General features: G+C 35.6%; 1 protein-coding gene across 3 annotated transcripts in view; it reads right to left on the minus strand.

Annotated features, from left to right (window-relative positions):
* RASA2 (RAS p21 protein activator 2) overlaps positions 1-21,488 on the minus strand; it is a 103,657-nt gene that overhangs the window by 58,915 nt on the left and 23,254 nt on the right. For all 3 annotated transcript variants that reach the window (XM_019646043.1, XM_019646041.1, XM_019646042.1), the window contains exons 2-4: positions 20,281-20,398; positions 16,006-16,109; positions 3,784-3,878 (exon numbers count right to left, since the gene is read on the minus strand). In XM_019646043.1, the coding sequence (XP_019501588.1) occupies positions 3,784-3,878; positions 16,006-16,109; positions 20,281-20,398 (317 nt within the window). The remainder of the gene's footprint in view (positions 1-3,783; positions 3,879-16,005; positions 16,110-20,280; positions 20,399-21,488) is intronic.

Genomic DNA, 21,488 nt, shown 5'->3' on the forward strand with positions numbered 1-21,488 from the left:
AGGGAGTGGTCAACAGTATCAAAAGCTGCTGAACAGAATATAAGAGAAGGACTGAAAAATGTCCACTAGACTTAGTAGTGACACAATGTCACGGGTAGTATTAGTAAGAGCCGTCGGCGCTCTCCCTCTGACCCATCGTGGCATCTGAAGGCAGATTAGAATGGGTAGAGAGTAGTTCAATCCAGAGGGGAAAAAACTGCAAAAGTGTAGAAAAATGTATTCATGAAATATCAATAATATCTCAAATGTTTGAAAAGAGAACTGAAAAAAATTAACATTGAAAGCAATAATAAAGCATCTGGGAAACACGTCCACGTAAGGGGTTAAAGTTCTTGGCAATTTTTCAACTGTTTTGGTATAAAACCCATCTTACTACTATTGGGATCTTTTCATTTGAGGGCTAAATTATGTTTTTGCATGTTACTGAAAATGAAGGGAATCCTACATATTGAAGTTCTTAATTCACAGATGAAGATCCTCAGACAACTATAGATAGGTCAGCAACTATTTTGGATACAAATGTCAATTAGTGGCAGAGCTGGGAAATCAAATATCTTCCCTCCTGAAGTAAAGAGATGCATCACTTCCTCTACCCAAATCCCGTTCTTAGCGGGCATGCCTACCCAAAGCCCGCAAAATAGACTTCTCTACAGTGACTTTACCCCCAATCACCTCAAATTAGACTGCAGTGTACATCTGATCCAAGTTTGGCCAAATTCTCTCTCTAAATTGTGGCAGAGAACTAAGTCAGATCTTAGAGAGTGAGGGGGCTGTATGGCCATGTAGTCTCAAAGGCTTATATGGCCTTTTTTAGCTGTCAACAAGAGATTAGAGTGGATTTACAGAAAAGCAGAAGGGAGAGACACGTAGTCTCATCAGCCATACAAAAAGAATGTAACAGCATCTCATCATTCAGTTGTATTGTTTTCCTTCCCTTGCATTTTGCAAAGTGAGTAGTTATTAAAATGAGAAGGACAGATTGAGAGAAAACACTAAGTATTCATTTTACAAAATGAAAGGGAAAGAAAAATATACTATTTACACTCAAGTGTGCACCGTGAGCACATGGGTAGGGAGAAATGAATCAGTGGGTCTCAGTTCCCATGTGCCTCTTGCAGGATTTACTGCTCACTGAGTGGAAGTTTAAAGATACAGTATGTATTTTAACTTCACAATGGCCCCGAATGCAAGATTTTATGTAGAGGTCAACCAAAAACAAACCAACTGCCCAATATTTTAGTGTACTTTATGAGAAATTGAAATCTCTTGAAAAATAATTTTGACTAGACTTATGATTCTAAGACCCCGATCTCCACTTCAGATGCAGGTCCCTGTAAATGCCTGACAACTCTCTAGTTCTCCTGGCCAAACTGAAGTTCCTGTCATTATACTCCAAGAAGTTCCCTAGGAACTTCCTAATGCCCCTTCCTTTTTCTTTGAGCTTATCTGAGTAGGCTTCTTCTTTTCTTTATACTCAGATGGTCCCTAAGAGAGCCTCCTATAATCTCTGTTGAAGCCTTCTTATGACCAACAGTACAGAATAGTGAAAGGCAGTAGAGCACTGTGGTTAGGAGTTTTAGAATCAGAAAAGATCTCTATTGTAATCATGGCTCCATCACTTAATAGTGCTGTGACTCTGAAGGCATCAATTAACCTATGAATTCATTTTCCGTGTTTGTAAAATGGAGGTAATGCTACCTATACTTCATAATGCTATTTTGAAGATTAAATGAGATAATGTATCTTAAGTACTTAGTACTGTGCTTGGTGTATATTTATAATTACTAATAGTAATTATTGGATGGAATTCCTCCTGAACTCAATCTGTCTCACAGCTTTGTCTCCATCAAAGGCTCTCATTTCCATATTTTTGTAAAATTTTATAAAATTTACACACGTGAACGAATTTATTGACAAAGTGGGATTTGTATGAATCATAGACTGTTTTCCTAAGTTTTCTAGACTAACAAAGTTATTTTTGTATTCCTAGATTAGTTTTGGGGCCAAACAACAATATTCCCAATGATACATATTAACCTGAAAAGTGTTATGCACTCCCCCCACCTCCTAAAGTACTTTTCCTTCCAAATTTTATTTTAAATAGTGAATAAATATTACTAATTAAGTATGATTTAAGAGAAAAGAGCTGTAGAGGTTAATAACTCATGGTCATGAAAATAACTCATGGCAAATAAAAAAGTTGACATATTTATATAGAGAATATTCTATAGAGATTTTTACTTTTTGAGAGCTAGGGCTCTTAAGTCATTTAGCAAACTTACATTGGTCATAATTAAAAAATGGATTTTAGTAAACTACATCTTAAGATAATCCTCAAATTTCACTTTGGATCAAATTCTCAAAGCCTTTTCTTATTTCGTTTTTGTTAAAGTTATTAAAAAGAAAAACTGGTACTTTAAAACTTTCATATTTGCCTTTTGGTAAAGGTGTATGTTAGGGAAATGGCTGCCTGATCAAGTTGGTGGTAAATAGGCATTTTACACTTGGATAGCATTTAAAAATCTTTCAAAATACTCTTAAAGGTATTTCACATAATTCTCACAATCATATGAGTCAACGTGGAAACCTTTATTTCCATTTTATAGAAATAAAATTCAAGGTGAGTAAAGTAACCACATATGAAAATTAGGACCTAAATTTTCTGACTTCTAGTTTAAGACCCTTTCCACTTCATCACATTGCCTCTCACCTGGATCATTTACCAGACTGTATAACTGGGATCTGATAACAGTTATTGTCAAATGGAAAGAACAGTAAAATGGGGTACAGTGGATAAAACAGGAAAAGTTTCAATTGCATTCTGTATTTAAGCAGGTGTTTTAGCATGCCAGTACTTAATTTTTTTAGAAAATCAAAGACAATGCTTGAGAGGTTATGAGGAAATGGAGACTCAGACACTTTATTTGCAAATATCTGTGGGTGTGTGCACAGCACTTTTTTCTTGTCCTAAACTTGTTTGAGTCACAGGGGCAAATTATAGCTTCTTTTAGAGAGGAAGACTTCTGCTTGCAGTTATGCCTTCGGGAAATGGTTTCACAATCCTTACCATATTTTATAAATAAAGAGAGTTACAAAAAAGAATTCCCTTTAGATGGAAATAACAATGTCTAAAAAGAACTCAGATTTTTCAGAAACAAATAGAAAGTTAAGGTAAACGGTTAAACATCCATCTTTCCTCACACATTAGAATCTGTAAGGTCTCTTATTTTGGCAAGAGGAAAGAACAGCCTTAAAAAGAGTAATGATGCCCTTTCAAATAAAGAAAAGGTGAACAATAGGAAGGGTGGGGTGTAAGAATGATTCTGTATGGTGGGCTCACGCATTGTTTGAATGAGTGACATTTCCCCAAGTCTTGTTTATCAGAGAGTAAAGCCTCCTGGTCAGAATAGATGAAATCACAGACACTTAGGGATTCTCTTCAAAGTCAGAGTTAATAAAACATATTTTTTCCCTTAAAACTTTTCCCCATCTAAAAAAATCTGATAATTTGCTACTGTGATTCAAACAAAAGAACTAAGGAAGGAAAAAAATGTCCCCTTTATACAACCTCCCCAAAGTCATACACACACACTCACATGTGTTATTCTTGAATTCATGTGGCAAGGCATTTCCTTCTACTATATATATTACCCAAAGGTCTAGAATACTTGCACCAGAATTTAAAATAAGGTATAATAAGCTCTATGTATATGGACTAGTATAATTCATTTTTCACTCATTTTCTGTGACAATCTCCTGCATCACTTAAGCCTTCATATTTACCTGAACCTCTGAATTGCAGTCAACAGGCTGTAGTGAAAACCAAGTTTCTATGCCACTGTGGTTACACAAGTCTTCTTTTTTGATGGCTACTTTTCCTATAGGAAGTAAGTAAATAAATATGAGGAAAATTTTTTATACTCATTAGCACTGTTATATATAATACTTTGTAGAAAACATTTTAAAATAATTTGTACCTATTGATATAATACATTTTTATAAAGCATTTTTCTATATTCTAAAGAACGAAAAGTGCTTATTTTTCCTTGCCCCTTAGCAGAACCAGAACCTTCTCTGGGTCATTTTGAATCAGGGGATTAGACAAAAACGAAGTTGTACTTACATGCAACTGCATTTTTAATACTTATTCAGATTCACGATTTCCCCCAGAGTACATTCAGTATAAAAAGCAATGTACAATGAGTACAAACTAACCCTCCCAAATCCTCAATGCTATGAATAAACCATATGTTCTAGATCTGCATTTAATAAGAGTTTCTAAGTCCCAATTAAGAGAAAATGAAAACATCATATTATCACTAAGAATATTGAACATTATGGGAGATTAAAATAATAATTTTATTAAAAGTTTGCTTTTATCAAAATATTTTAAGCACTGCTTATACTGCTTCAATGCATACAAAAAAAAATCAAGGCAGTTCCTTAAAGAGTTTCTACCTCTTACAGAAAGATACAGTACAATGAACAAAGTAGTATGAGAGGAGGAAACAGAAATGTTCTTATTATAATGAAGTATTTGCCATGTTGGTACAAAGCATTTCCTTCCTCAATTCAAGTTTTAAGAAGTAGACACAGTTTTGCATATGACTGACAATTCATTCGAAGATCCTACACAAAAACTTCAACAAAGGATATACGCTAAAGTCAAAAATACTTTTTTTTATTTTGTCGAATAAGAATTTTCATTTTAACTGCCCTATTTATACTTCAAGGGTAGCTTTCACTTATGACCTATCTTGGTCCTGTAGTTCAAATTTGAAAACTTTTAGAAAACAGTAAAAAAATATTCTGTCAAGATATGTCAATTGTTGCGTATCAAGTGGAAAGAAAGGCATGACAGGAAAACAAACACAGAAAAACCATTTTTAAAATTTTATTCTAGATAAGTGACGATAGCTGCACAACTGTGTGAATATGCTATAAACCACTGCACTGTATACTTTTAAAGGATGAGTGTTATGGTATGTGAATTATGCCTTAATAAAGCTGTTATTTTTAACCATATTAAAAATTTTGATACGCTTATCTTCCTGTTCATGACTTGGGACTCAAACTACAAAGACTGCCTATAGACCGGGGGCGGGAGGGCAAAAAAATGTACACAAGTGGACACTTTGGTCAGCGTTGCTCAAGCAGTGTGCCATAATCAGAAGTGTCTGAATGCTGATGGTAACCACTCTGAGCACCTCTTGTAATTGCAGAAGTCAAACGTGACTTGTATTCATCTTTTGTTATTGGCATATATTGAGTACTACAATTTTAATACAGTTTTCCTTTCTTAAAATGTGTATATGTATTTTTGGCACCCTCTGTATATGCATAAGTTTAAGGAAAATATTAAAGTACACAGCTACATATATTTTCATTAGAGTGGCAACTGTATTAATATATAACCCAAAGGTAACTACTGAAAGTTCATCAACTATATTTATTAACAAATGAGACTTAAAATTAGTAAAATTTTAAAATAAATTGGCCCTCACAACAAGCATGAAGCTTTCAAATTTATTTTAAATGTACTGGATGAAATCTAAATGTGAAGGCCAGAATCTTCATTAAATATACATTTAATGTATATTTAATTAAATATATATTTAATATAAATATAATTCATTCAAATCTTGTAGAAAATGGCACTAGGAAAATAATATATTTCAGCCTTTTGGGGTGTTAAATGTAAGATTCCAGTAATAAATATACAGATTAAAAGCCTAGTACGGAATTCAAGCATGAAATGGAACACCCAAATATTCTTTATGTTGCTGAAGGGTTTAGGTTAAGAGCCAAATTATAATAAATCTCTTGATATGTCTTACCTATAGACTGTACCAAATTCCTGGCAAATTAATACCAGGAATGTCTTAGGATACAGAATCATGACAAAGTATTCAATATTGTTTGTCACAAATGATTATGATTATCACAATTCTATCAAGTGGGTCCACCCACCATTGATTTCACACCAGATATAAACATTAAGGCAATGGAGAACAGCTTGATACATATATATATATATATATATATATATATATATATATATATATGCATACATACATATACGTACAGACATAGATCTACACATCTTATAGCTGAAGTTCTTAGAACTACTCATCTTCTTCTTTAAGAATCTTAGTATCTGTGTATCTTTTGTGTCCTCTCCCCAGAAAAATGCACAGATATTATCTGGCATATAATTTTAAAAGAGTTTACCCACCATCCAGAAATTCACTGGTACACTCCTGGTTAAGATCCCTATCCTACAATTCAGGATTTTAGTTTTATACATAATTTATGAATGTGTATGTAGATGTACATACATACGTACACATACTATATACAAACATCACTAAAGCAAGCTCCCAACTTAAAAATAGGGTATTTTTTAAAGTTTATTTAGAAATTTACTGGTTTGATTCACTTATTCATTCAAAAAATAATCACACAGTCGCTGTGCTTTAAGTGATTTGATTTCCAGACTCCCCTAACCAAAGTCTACTTAACCAATAATGAATCTAAAAACCACAGGAGGAATCTACCTGTTGTATTTATGACTCACAATTCCAGATCACTGGAAATACATCTTCTCTCACAGGTGCCTTCCCAAAAGAGAATCCTCTTAGTTCACAGGTAAACAAAAAAATCCCTCTTCCTCCCATTTCATATCTCTTGTATCTACAGTGCTCACTGTCACGCAAGAGTTGAATGGTTCTTGTCTTTTAAGAGGAAAACCTTTCTCTGTAGCTGCATAAATAAGCCATTCATAAGTTAAGAAAAACCTGCAATTTTATTGCCAGTTCTTATTCTTATCAAGTTCCTTTTGAAGATGCCAGTTTGTGAAATGTAAAGATTTAGTGGCATGCAACTAGCCAGCCTGAAGAAGCAAGGAAGAGCACATGATCCCAAGAAGTCAGAGAAACTGTTATATAAGAACAGAGGAAAATAAAGAAAAACAGTTGACGTTAGGTATTAGGATACCTGCAATATGTTCAGCACTTTATTAAGCAACGTAACATATTGAAAAGTCATCAGTCCTAGAAATCAAACAGGGTAGAAAGGGGAAAGGGAAGGAGGTAAAGACAGACAGAATGACTGAATAAATGAATGAGAGAAAGGTGGGATGGTAAAGGGTAAGGGAATGCAGAAGAGAGGGACAGGGATGGGAGGAGGGACAAGTTTCTAAACTACAAATAAGGCCAAAATAATTAAAAAAAAAAAACACCACCCTCATCATTCTTACTTGTTGTTTTGAGATAGCCTTAGTTAAAATGGTTAGATGGCAAGTATTGATTGTAAAAGGCAGGCAGCCTGACACAGTGGAAAGAGCACTGAACTGAAGGAAAAGCCAGCATTTACTGAACATAGAAGACATTCTTACATATTTTCTGTTTAATCTTCATAACAATCTTGGGTGTAGAAGTTATATCACCATCTTACAGATGAGGAAAGCTCAACAATACTTAAAAACCTGTGCGCTAACAAGTGCTAAGCCAGGTTTCAAAACCAAAGTATCTCCATCCATGTTCCCTCCAACAGACATTAATTTCATAGCATAGTGTCAATCTTGTTACATGTTAGCTATGTGATCTTGGGCAGTTTATTCAAACTCTATGTCTCATTTACCCCCTCTATGTTAGAAATAGCTTTTAGTTCTAATGATCTTAAAAACCAATTCTGTGCCTCCAATGGTCCCAAAGATCGTTTTAGTTTAGTGTTTACTATTTTAAACAAAGTTAACTCATTACTTACTAGCCATGAAATCACCCAGGAACAAACTACCTAACAAATTATTTATATTTCATTTTTCTCACTGTCCTGACAAACTCATAGACAGAAAGAGCTTGGAACATGAACATGAACACACACACACACACACACACACACACACACACACACACACACACACACACACACACACACACACACACACCAGATGCTGTACTAGTTCCTTAAAATAAGACAAGTAGAGGAAACACAAAAAGAAATGAAGGAACTGTGGGCAAAGAAACCATCTTGGTTGGTCTCTAAGTTAAAAAAAAAAAAAGTATTCTTAGCTTTCCAGTACCACTTCTATGCATTTTCTTGCATCTGTAAATACTGTATTATATTTGGGTCTCATTTTTAGACACAGCATATTCTTAGAAATTTCATTTTGATACAGATCACCAACTAAACTGGCAAAATCTCAATAGTCCTATTCCTACTTGGACACTAGTAGAAATGGCTGAAAGGGTAGATAAAAGTAGTGACAAGTGTGACTGCCTATACAAGATGAAACAGAACCAGGAGACTGAACAGCAGCAGCAATTCAGTCAATGGCAATACTTCGCTTCCTCTGTGTATGGGGTTTAGGTGGATACATTCTGGCCTCTGAGGTAGACTGATATATTAACAGTCTCCTTGGTCTATGCCATTGTGTAGTCCCCTCCAGCACAGACTCTGGGTTTGGCCATGTCACTTGCTTTTGCTAAAGGGACATCAGCAAATATGATACAAATAGAGACTTTATATAAGCACCTATTTTGTAGGGTTACCCTCTTGGAATCCTGACACCACGTGGAGAAGAAGGCCCAGCACTAACCATCAGACATATGAGTCAGACCATTCAGCCCAGTCAATCTCCCAGATAACTGACCACAGGTGAGACCAGCAGAAGAGCCACCCAGTTCAGCTTGGCCCAAATTGACAACCCACAAGATCATGAGCAAATAAATATATGGTTGCTGCATTAAGCCACTAAGTATTGGAGTAATTTCTTACACAGCAATAGATAACTTATATAGTACCTAGGAAAACAGATACTGAAGTGTATGTAGTCTTAGGCAAATTTTAAACAGTAGGTTTAACTTAAGAGCTAAATGCCAGCAGAAATTACAATCCAAGAGTTGGAAAAGACAGATAACTCAGCCTTATTTTACAGATGAAACAGGCCTAAGGTAAAGTGACTTGTTTAAGGTCATACAGCTATAGTTGTTAATAGTAATGACTGGAATGCATGTCTCTGATAACCTAGTAAAATTCTCTTATCAAATATTGTTCTAAACCAAGGGGAAAGAAACAAAAGTTGCCAAAGTCTACTAAGATAATCAGTTAATAGTTGTTTGAGCCTAGATTCCTCTGAAAACTAAAATAACTAGAAAATACACATTAGGAGGTAAAATATATATGTTTTCATTTTAATGTTATTAGGATCTTCATTAGAATTGGAAATATACAAGGTCTGACAAGTTCGCGAACTTGTTGCAACGATGTTGCTAACCTTTTTTTGATATCAGAGGAATTATTTATTATGAATTTGTACCAAATGAAAAAACAGTTAAACAAATTTACTATTTGGAAGTGCTGAAAAGGCTTTGTGAAAAAGTTAGACAAAAACGACCTAAACTTTTCACCAACAATTCATGGCTCTTGCATCACGACAATGCACCGGCTCATGAGGCACTGTGTGTGAGGGAGATTTTAGCCAGGAAACAAATAACTGTATTGGAACACCCTCCCTACTCACCTGATCTGGCTCCCAATGACTTCTGTTTTACCCAAAGATAAAGGAAATACTGAAAGGAAGACATTTTGATGACATTCAGGACATCAGGGTAATACAATGACAGCTTTGATGGCCATTTCAGAAAAAGGGTTCCAAAATTGCTTTGAAGGGTGGACTAGTCGCTGGCGTTGGTGCACAGCTTCCCAAGGGGAGTACTTCGAAGGTGACTGTAGTGATATTCAGTAATGAGGTGTGTAGCACTTTTTCTAGGATGAGTTCGCGAACTTAACTGTCAGACCTCGTATTATACATAAAGATTTAATTTTCTTCTTTTTAAATTTTTTAAGAGAAGACGACATTATACTTTAAGACAATATATCACACAGTAAAAGACCTTCTCAAGCCTTAGTTTTACAATTTCTTATGGTAAAATGGTTCCTAGGTCTCAAGTTTTTAATTAATCTATTGGGTTGTCAGAAAAGTCATGACGCATTTTTGCAACGAAAAACAGAAAAAATACGTTATGACTTTTCCGACAACCCAATATAATCGGTCTTTTGCACTGGCTGTTCCTGACATATAAAGAAGACTAATGTGAAAAATTATGCCTCATATTGATAACAGTTATTACTTTTGGGAAGGGTAGTAGAAGGGGATTAGTGGTCAAAACTAATTAAGAATTAATTAGGATTATCTGTAATACTATAATTAAATTTTTTTTACAAAAAGAAAAATATCTATATATTACTTATACAATTAAAAATAAAAACCAAACAAGATCTTAAAGCTATATTCAACCAGTATACATTCTCAGATCTCTAGCTCCAATTTCATTTCCAGGAAATGCCATGGTACCGTTTAATCTACAATTGGGCAACTCAGAGTTATAAAATAATTGAGGAAATTCAAATTCCAGTAGTTCAAAATTAAAAACAAAACCAAACCCAACTTTATAAGTTAATGCTGAACTACAAAAATGTAATTATTTATAAGTGAAAACATTAAGACGATTTTCAACTTTAAATCAAAGTCTATGTATGTACTGTGTTTATGTAACTAATAATTCCCATGTACAAAAAGAAAAAAAAACTCCCACTATAGAAATTTTGTCTATTAATAAGAACAAACTTATTTGAAAAAAGTTCTCACACAAAGTTAAGATTTTCTGATGCCAATTCACAAAGAATTGATTTTTACTTAAAATTATTTTACTTAAAATTGATTTTTACTTTAAAACACATATAAAACAAAACAAAGGCAACTTTTGAAAATCATACTTATAAACCTCAACTAAAAACCTTTTCAAGGAATAATATAACTATAGTTATGTGTAAACAGACAATAAAAATTACAAAATATTTTTTTAAAAAGACGTGACAGTCAATCCAAGATACACACTCTCTAATAACCACCAACAGCCTCTATCCAATCCTTATCCTACCCTACCTCTCTCTACTTGTTGACATTAAAAGATCTCCTTGCTTTCAATGATATTAATCTCTCCTCTCTTTCCATCTTCCTGATGCACCTTATTAATCTTCACTGAAGCCTCATTTTCCCTGCAACACACTCCCTATCTTCTCCTAGGGAAACTGCATTCATTCCAGCAGGGACTTCAAGTATCACTTAGTGCTAATGACTCTCAAATCCACATCTCCAGCCCTTCTAAGCTGCAGATTTGTATTCCCAACAGTCAACCAGAGATGGTCCACCAAGATGTTCCCAGGGTAATACAAATTTAACTTGTTTGAAACCATTCATTCTCTCTCCTTCCCCTCCCCCACTCAAAACTGAGTACTCCTGCTGTGTTCCTTATATTGGTTAATGACAACCATACTAACAAGACTTTTTTTTTTAAAGATTTTTATTGGGGAATTGGGGGAGGGGAACAGCGCTGGGGAATTGGGGGAAGGGGAACAGACAAGTTGCTGTCCTTTTGTTCTTCAGTCTAGTTGTGGAGGACGTTGCTTCACTGGCCCAAGTTGGCACCATCATTGCGCTCTTCCCGGGCGAGGCAGATCAGTCGCCGGCTTCTGGACGGCCGCTCACAGCGGCTGCTGGCCGCTCACGCTGGCTGCTGGCTACACACGGTAGCCCATGGCAACCCACTGCAGCAGGGGCTGCAGCCTACACCGTCACTGGCAACTCAGGGCAGCCCAGCTCCAGGTTGAGCTGTTGTTCAGCATCTTAGCTGTAGAGGGCAGTGTCACTGGCCCTCATATGTGGGATCCGAACCGGGACCCTCTGGCATCCCAAGCCAGCTCTTAACCATCACGCCACTCAGCCAGCCCATAACAAGACATTTTATTTTATTTTATTTTTTTTTTTAGCTGAGCCATCCTGTCACCTGTTGGCAGCGCAGCAGCTGCTCAGCTCAGGCCGGGACTCGAACCGCTGTTGCTCAAACTCTTGAGCGAGCTCTTAACCAACTGAGCCCCTCAGCCGGCCCTAACAAGACATTTTAACTCTTGCCCTTCTCACATCCTCTTTGTCCCCTTGGTCCCCATATCCGATTTGAAGCTACTCCTGTGAAGTACATTTCCTCATTTGCATTTCCACTGCCATTGCCCTGTTCATCTCATTTGGTAATAGCTTCCTGGTTGGTCTCTGCCTCTAATCTCTCTCTATTCTGAACTATAAACTATAGATTACATGTTTAAAGTGTGTGTGTGTGTGTGTGTGTGTGTGTGTATATATATGTATATATAAAGTATATCAATACTTTTAAAAATACATTTATACATATAGTTATATATAATTACATGTAATACACTTTATGTAATCAACAAATATTGAGTTTATAGTTTGAAAGTTACTATTTAGACCATAGGAAGTTGTTAAACTACAAAAGTATATATGTATATACAATTACATGTAATTTTTAAAAGGCTCATTTTTAAAAGGTTCAACACTACTGTCTATGGGACAAAGTCCAAATTGCTTAGCATGGTTTTTAGAGTCCATCACAACTTGACCCCAATTTATATTTCCAACTTCACATTCTACCACCTTCCTCCTAAGCAATTTATATACTCCAGCAGATACACTACAAACATGATTCAGTTTTTCTCCTCTGCTTCTATCAATCCCTATTACCTTGAAATTTCTTCCTTTTCCTTCCTAGGTAGTCTGCTAATCCTCCACCAAGCAAAATTAACTGTTCTCCCTTCTATGCTCTTAAGTACTTTGTTCAGACCTCCATCACAGAATCTATTAGTATTAGGGGACAAGTCTGCCTCTCTGATAGCCTAGAAGCAAACTGAGTCTTACCTTAATATTCCCATCTATTGTACGCCACATAAAAGTGTTTGTAAATGTTTGCTTAATTGAATTGAGGATGGAGCCTCAGGAATGATCTATAATTAAGGGTTTGCTAGGAAGAGAAGAGTCTGCATATAAGTAAAGAAGTCAGAAGAACAAGACAGCTAGGAAAATACAAGGTTATTAAACTGTATTTTCCTTGGCTTTCAACAAGTTAAATAAGCAATCAAAGGAGTGAAATGTGACACAGAGGCAGATGAGGATTAAAAACTGTGAAATGCCTTTTGTGACAGAAAAAGTATCTGCTATGAATACAGCTGACAAAAGTTAACATATTTAATAATGTATCATAAAATAATATTGAATATCAACTATAATTATATATATAGTTCCAGGATGTGGAGTACAACATAGGGAATACAGTCAATGGTTATTATAACAGCAACATGCGATATCAGAGGGGTAGTAGATTGGGGGGGTTATCACTTTGTGAGGGGTGTAAATGTCTAACTATTACATTGCTTTGTACACCTGAAATTAATATAAAAACAAAAAGTTACCATATTTAACAAATAAAGATGCATAAGAATAAAAGATACAACTCCAGCCAAAATAATGGGCAAAAAAATGAAAAACCAACTTATAAGAAAAATGGAAAAGACTAATACACATATGAAAAATTCCTCGAATTCACTGATAACCAAAAAAATACAAATTAAAAAATTAAATATTATTTTTCACCTACCAAATTGTAACTTTTTTTCAATGATAATATCTAAGACTGACCAGATGTGGTGAAATGGTTATGCTCATGCCATGTTTGGGGGAATGTAAATTAGTATCATATTTCTGGGGCCCATTTAAGTATTGAGAAGAAACCCTAAAAATATCCATACCCTTTGACTCAGTATTTTCACTTCTAAAAATTTATCCTAAGAAAAATGGGCATGCAAAACTTTATGCAGAAGGACGTTTATAGCAGCATCATTTAGAGCACCAAAAATCTGGAAACGCTGATGTTTACCAACAAAGAAGTAGTTAAAATAATACATTTCTATACAAAAGATATTATATGCATATAACTTTTTTTTTAAGATTTTATTGGGGAATTGGGGGAAGGAACAGCATTGGAGAATCGGGGAAGGGGAACAGACAAGTTGCTGTTCTTTTGTTCTTCAGTCTAGTTATGGAGGACGTCGCTTCACTGGCCCATGTTGGTATTGTGATCATTACACTCTTCCCGGCTGAGGCAGATCGGTCGCTGGCCATTGGATGGCTGCTCACGGCAGTTCACTGCAACTCCACTACAGCCTATGCCATTGCCAGCAACTCACGGCAGCCCAGCTCCAGGTCGAGCTGTTGTTCACCATTTTAGCTGTAGAGGGCACAGCGTCACTGGCCCATGTGGGATCCGAATGAGTTGCCATGTGGGGGCAGCCCCGCAGCCCTGCTGCTCAGAGTTTGCGCTCCCAAGTCAACTCTTAACCAACGAGCCACTCGGCTGGCCCGCATATAACATATTTTTGAAAAATATTTAATAACACAGGAAAAGGGTCATAAGATGATATTAAGTAAAAGAGGAAAAAACTGAATAAGTAGTACAATGTAGTAATATAAATGTATGGAATAAAGAATGGGAAAAAATATACAAATTATTAACTGTAGTTACTCCTGTGTAGTCACTACCAGTCACTAAAATTATGTAAGTTTTATAATTAAAACAAAATATGTTTTTTAAACATGTTATTTGAGTTTCTCTAAAATGATTTTTGCAAATTTCAAAATGGTTTGTCAGAAAAATGTAGAAGCCAGATTACAGAGATTTGAAAAGAAATAAGTAGTAAGCAGAAGAGAGGGATATAGACCACTTGTTAAAGAGTTAAATAGCAAAGGAGAAACAAATTCGATGGTGGTTAAGAGGACTAAGTCAAGTAAAGCTTAATTATTTAAATTGAAGACTTGAGGATATTTCAAATCAGAAAGGAGAGATGCAGAAGATAAAATTAAGAATACTAAAAGGGGAAAAGATAATACATGTAAATTATAGACCTCTACCTGTTACTAAAATATTGGGTTGTCGGAAAAGTCATGATGCATTTTTGCAACGAAAAACATAGAAAAAAATACGTAATGACTTTTCCGACAACCCAATACAAAGGTAGTGGTGCAAAGACTGTGCATGTGACACATATGTGGCTAGTTAGCTTTGTTGTAGTCCACCCAACCTCAGAGTTATTTAAGAAATAGAATTACTGGTAACCAATACAACTAGAGATAAAACATATGACTAGATTAAAGCAAATTAATTACTTCTATAAGAAAAAGCATCAAAAACAGATGTTCTTAGGGATGGCCAAGTGGCTCAGTTGGTTAAGAGCGCAAGCTCTGAGCAACAAGGTCGCCGGTTTGATTCCCACATGTGCCAGTCAGTGAGCTGTGCATGAGCTGAGCTGCCGTTGAGCTGCCAACAGGTGGCAGGATGGCTCAGCTGGTGAGAGCACGTGCTCCTAACAACAAGGTTGCCGGTTCCACTCCTGCATGGGATGGTGGGCTAAGCCCACCGCAACTAAGATTGAACATGGCACCTTGGGCTCAGCTGCCCTGAGCTGCCGATGGACAGCTGGATGGCAGCTGGACTTGGAGCTGAGCTAGCTGCATCCTCCACAATTAAGACTGAAGGACAACGACTTGGCTATTCCCGTTCCCCGATTCCCCAACACTGTTCCCCTTCCCCAATTCCCCAATAAAATCTTAAAAAAACAAACAAACAAAAAAACCATGTTCTTTGAGGGGAGCAAATGCTGTGATCTTTGTAAAAAATATTCTTTGAACCATTCTATAAATACATATTGAACATTTACTAAATTTATGGCACTCTGAGTAATGGCCTCTGCCTTCACAAATATCATACTCAACTAGAGAATCTAGATGTCAAACAACAAACTGATGAACAAGCACAATGAATACTATGGAAAGGAACCCATTCCAAGGAATACCATGGAAAGGAAACATATGACACCATAACAAGGAGGGATCAGTCATGACATTTCCCTGAGGAAGTGTCACCTAAACTGAGCATACGAATTAAAAAATCAGATTCATAAATGAACATGGAAGGATAGAGAAAAAGATTAGAAATGTTGAACATATACTATTCTGTTGTTTTCAACATTTTATACTTAGAAAAAGAATGAACATAAACACCAATGTTGTGATTAAAGATAATTAAGAATAGTACATACCTATACGAAGGTCTCTTTGTAAAACATTCTTATCATAAACATAGAAAGACAAATACTGGAAAGCTCTTGGAATCTCAAAGTAAAATTCTTCACTGAAAAATGGGCTAGAGAGAAAAGGAGGAAACCTCATTATTTTAAATTAACAGTGTCCTCAAATAATATTTTCAATAAAATAAATTACAGGCTAAAATACCAAAAGAAAAGCTTCAAAAGCTCCAAAATAATTCTCAATGCTAAGTTTCAACTAAACCCTGTACAAACCAAGCTGAACTCTGAAGCAGACCTCAATTGCCAGGTTGAGCTCTAAACAAACAGCTTTTCAGGAGTGACAGAAGACCCAGTAATTGCCTAGGGTCATGCCCACCTAAAGTGGACACAAATGAGCGGAGGACAGTGTCATTCACACCATCATCATCTCAGAAATATGTAAAGCTATATTAATCACAATAATATATAACACCTAAAATGGGTAATGTTATATAAAATTACTTTAAAATACATTTTAAAAATTAAAACAGGTTATTTTTAAATCAACTTTACTGAGGTATAAATTACATACAATAAAATCCAATTTAAAGTATAAAGGTTAATGACTTTTAATAAATTTATGAACTCTGTAGCCTCCATCTTAATTAAGATATGGTAACATTTCTAGATGCCCCTAAAATTCTCCCATGCTCTTTTGCAGCTACCCCACCATAAATGCCACAGGCAATCAGTGATCTATCACCATAGATCTGATGTAGAATTTCATAAAAATGGAATCAAACAGTATGTACCCATGTCTAGCGTCTTTCCTTCAGCTTAACGTCTATGAGATTTCCCCCCCCCATTTTCTGTGTATATCAGTTCATTTGTTTTAGCTGCTGTATAATATTCCATTTATGAATTCTCCTAGTGATGTCATTTGAGTTACTTCCAGTTTGGGCTATTAAAAATTAAGCTACTATGACTATTTTTATACAAGGCTTTTCCTGGAAATATGCTTTCAATTCTTTTGGGTAGGTAATTAAATGAAATTGCTGGGTTAAAGTGTAGGTGAAATTTTAATTTATAAGCAACTGCCAAACTGTTTTCCAACCATTTTACACTTCTACCAGCAATGTATGAAAGCTCCAGTTGCTCTATATCATTCTCAACTTTCGTTATTGAAAGTTTTTAAAATTAGCTATCTAGTGCATGACACATGATAAATGTATACACCTGTGTAATCTCTACCCCAATAAAGATACAGAACCTTTCTACCTCCCCAGAAATTTCCCCATCCATACTGTCACAGGAACCAGGAATCTGATTTTTATCTTGACACACTATGTTCCAGAATCTATAGTGACAGAAATGGTTTTAAACTGCATTCCCATGATGACTAATTATGTTGAATATCATCTCATGTGCGTGTTGGTCACTTGCATATCTTCTTTTGGGAAACATCTATTTGCTTATTCACCACATATTTTAAATGGGCTTTCTTTCTTTCTTTTTTAATAAATTCTGGATACAGGTCCTTTTCCAGAATATTTTCTCCCAGCTGTGGCTTGCAATTTCATTTTCCTGATAGTGTCTGTTGAAGAGAAGGTTGTGACTTTGATGAAATCCAGTTTATCAATTTTCCTGTTATGATTTCGTCTTTTTGCATCCTAAGAAATCTTTGCCTACCTCCAAGTTGCTAAGATTTTTCTCCTATAAAATAGCTTATGTTTATGTTCATTTCATGAATGCTACTTTGATATTTAAATTCTTCTACGAAGACATGGATCTCTAAAAAGCTAGTGAATAATATCTTTTGTCAAGAGTTCCTCTTTCCTGAGACTGTTTAAAGAACAAAAAGAGACTTTGAAAATGTCACCATAAAATGCAATCTCTTTAGGATGTCACAACCTAAAGAGAAGCTAAAATGCAAAGTAAAACGCTCTTAAAGAAGTCATTTCTGACTGTCCAGGAAACAGCTGGCTCAGCTTTTTAGCTGTTAAAATGCCTAGGCAACTTTTGTCAGTATTTTTCACTTCAATTAGGCAAAGGCATGACATGTTCAGATATTTTTCTCCTTTATATCATTTTGTAAACAATTATAAAATGGAGAATTTCCTTTATATATCATACATCTACATTCAAATATTATCTTTAAAACATATTCTAAAGCCAAATAAGAACATGAGAATTAGCCATTAAGTAATCTGTATCACTGCATCACCCCAATCTCAATAATCTAATCCCCACATCTGGGTGCCCACATCTTTATCTTATAAATTAACTAATTAACTAATCAATCCATTTGAAGAAAGCTTTTCAACAAGGTTAGTAGGAAGCAAGGACTACACTTCCTTTGTTTTTAAAACAATACTCTACTGTGACCACTGACCTATGATCATGCATGTGACTCCTAAGGAAATTCCTGGTGTGGGGAAGTGAAGCCCACGCACAAGCAGTATTGCTGTTATATATCATACCACCTACTTAAAAGGATCTGAGGTAGAGATTCAGGAGCTAGAGATTCCTTATGACTCCTACGTGCCCATTATGAAAATTCTATATCCAGACAAACTACAAAAACTATAGTATCCAGAACCCATGAAAGATCTCAGAGGTATCTACTGACTTATCACAATATCCACAAGAAAACACTGAAATGAAAGCAAGGTGAGAAAGGGTTTATGCTACAGATTCTTTCACCCTACTCTACAAGGAAAAATGCTAGGCAGTTCCTAGAATACAAGCACCTAGTCTAATACACATAGTCTATCTTGAAATGACCTAAGGTAACCACTGCTAGCTTTAAAATATCTTCCAAGTTGCTATGCATCTAGAGAAATAATTTAAGATGGGTAAAAATAATTGGTTTTATCGTTTCATTTTCTCCAACACAAACACCTGGAAAGGCAAGGGTTAAAAAAAAAAGCTAATTTTAATTACTCATTTACAAGGCTACATATTAGAAACTACTGTAAGTATTCAATTTATGGACAATCACCCATTTTTGTGTCATAAGGAATCAGCACACGTTAAGTAACAAATTGAGAGTTAAATAGGTCCCAATCTTAGTTTTGCTTTTAAGGTCCTTTATTACATGCACAAATTATTCAGCTTTCTGATGACTCAGTTTCATCATTTATAGCATACAAATAACCACAGAATTCCACCACAACAGGGACAGGTGATTTATGACTGAAGGTGTGAAGAGTATTACTTCGAATCTTTTTGGGTACCTTAAGTATTTTCAGCTTTATACAATGCCTTTCCTATGAAGAACTCAACAGACATTCAAAATTAAAAATATTGATAATAAAAACTTCAGAGGAAAAAAAGGCATGTGTAAAGGAAAGATATTTTTAAAAGCATAAAAAAAATACATGAAATATAATTTAGGTAAGTCATGACACTCAATATTTCAGCCATCACAGGTTCATTCCAACAACTCTTCTCTCTGAACAAGACTGCATCCTGCCAGCACACTCTGCACTACAGTGTCCACAGACGCTACTATTGGGCAGAGGCGGCACACTTCAATTTTATGAGTTAGATTTTATTAGGAAACTGTCAAAGTGCTGTTTACACTTTCAAAGATGAGAAATTGAATGGAGTTCATTCCCTTACAATGCCCTACTTGTATGAACTATAAGAATAATTTATTTTTAAGAGAAATAAAATAATGATGTACTTTGAGAATAGTTCAAATGAATGGGCAAAATTTAGCCTAGAGAACAAACTGAGGTATATGATAGTTGTTTTCAAAAACTTGAGAGTGTCATGTGAGGGAGGATGAAACTTGTTCTCCAGAAAGCCAAGGAATAGAATTGGGAACAATTAAGAGAAAGATACATTTTGAGGCAATGAAAAGCTACATGAAAGCAAGCGCTGTTATCTATCTTGCTTTTGTGGATGTACTAATAAATAGCATCCAGTAAGTTCTTGGCATACAGTAAGCTCTTCTTTTAATAGACATTAATCAACTAAATTTAAGAGCTTCTAGGAGTCAGAATAGTTTCAAGACCAAACAGGTTGTTTAGGAGGCAGTGAACTCCTTGGTCACTGGTACATTATCAAGCAAATGGCAGATGATCACCTGTCAAAGTTAACTGTCAGAAGGCAGTTAGTCCAGCTTAATGAACATTAAGGCTCCTTCAAAGTCTGAGATTCTATAATTCTAAAAATAAATTCAGAATGTAAAAGAAAAAGAAAAACTTCATATGAAGAAAGTCTTTTGATGAAGTCTGAAAAGTATATAAAATTTATTAATCCATACATATATGAATGATAATTTATCATTTTTTTACAAACCTTAAAGATTTTTCAACAACTTGGGTTCGATAAACTTCTTCCTGATCCAAATTTATGGTGCAGAAACAATCTCTCATTTTGTTGGGTCCAAGATATGGCAATAAATTTTTTGCTTCACCTGTTGGCACAAAAAAATGAAATTGGTGTTAAATATCACCAGCTGCTTCCTGCTAAGCCTTATATAGGATGAACTCATCCAAAAGAAAATATAAGATGTAGCACAGAAAAAAAAATAGTATTAGAGAAAGATGATGATCAACTTGGTCTAAAGGAGTCTGGTGAGACTGCGGGAGGAGCTGTGTATGAAGGGGCATGGGAGATCATATTAATTCATCGCATCCCCGCTCCGACAAAGGGGCAATCCCCCAACGTGTGCTGTCCATCCTATCCCACCAGCACCACCCCAAGGACTTACCCCTACAATTAATCCCTCTTTCCAGTATCACAATTAATTTTCCTCTCTAGTGGATCATTCCGATCAGCACATAAACAGGCTTTGGTATTTCCCAATTAAAAAAAAAACACAAAAAGAAAAAAAAAATCCCTTGACTCCACCTCCTCCTTCATAGTATCATTCCATTTCTAGACTCCCTTTCACAACAAAACTTCTCAAAAGCGATGATCTCTAGTCATTGTCTCTTTAATTTCTCACCTTCCATTCATTCTTCAACCCTTTCCAATCAGCTTCTAAGCCCATTGATGGCACTGAAGCTGCTCTAGCCAGCGTTGCCAATGCCTTCCACATTGCCAAACCCAATGGTCATTTCTCTGTCTTCGTCATACTTGATCTGGTACCACTGCTAAATATAAATGAACACTAACATCCGTCTTAAAATGTCCTCTTTTCTTGCCTTCCACAACACAGTATTTCTGGATTTCCTCCTACATCACTGGCCCTCTCCTGATTTCCCTCCCTCCTTAGCTCTAAATGTCACAATTTTTCATGGTTCTGTTCTGGGCCACCTTCTCTTCTTTCCCTGTGCAAACTCCTTCAGTGTATGTTGTTAATACTGTTGCCTCCCAAATCTGCATTTCCAGGCCTGATCTCTCTTCCTCAACACTAGATGTGAATACTCATTTGCCTCCTTGGATATCCAGTAGGCATCTCAAATTTAACAAGTCCCAGACAAACCATCTGATTTCCTCCCCCTAAAACATGCTCTTCCGGGCCGGCCGAGTGGCGCAGTGGTTAAGAGCTGGCTTGGGAC

Source organism: Hipposideros armiger, unplaced genomic scaffold (genome assembly GCF_001890085.2).
Source record: "Hipposideros armiger isolate ML-2016 unplaced genomic scaffold, ASM189008v1 scaffold_96, whole genome shotgun sequence".
Taxonomy (NCBI): Eukaryota; Metazoa; Chordata; class Mammalia; order Chiroptera; family Hipposideridae; genus Hipposideros; species Hipposideros armiger.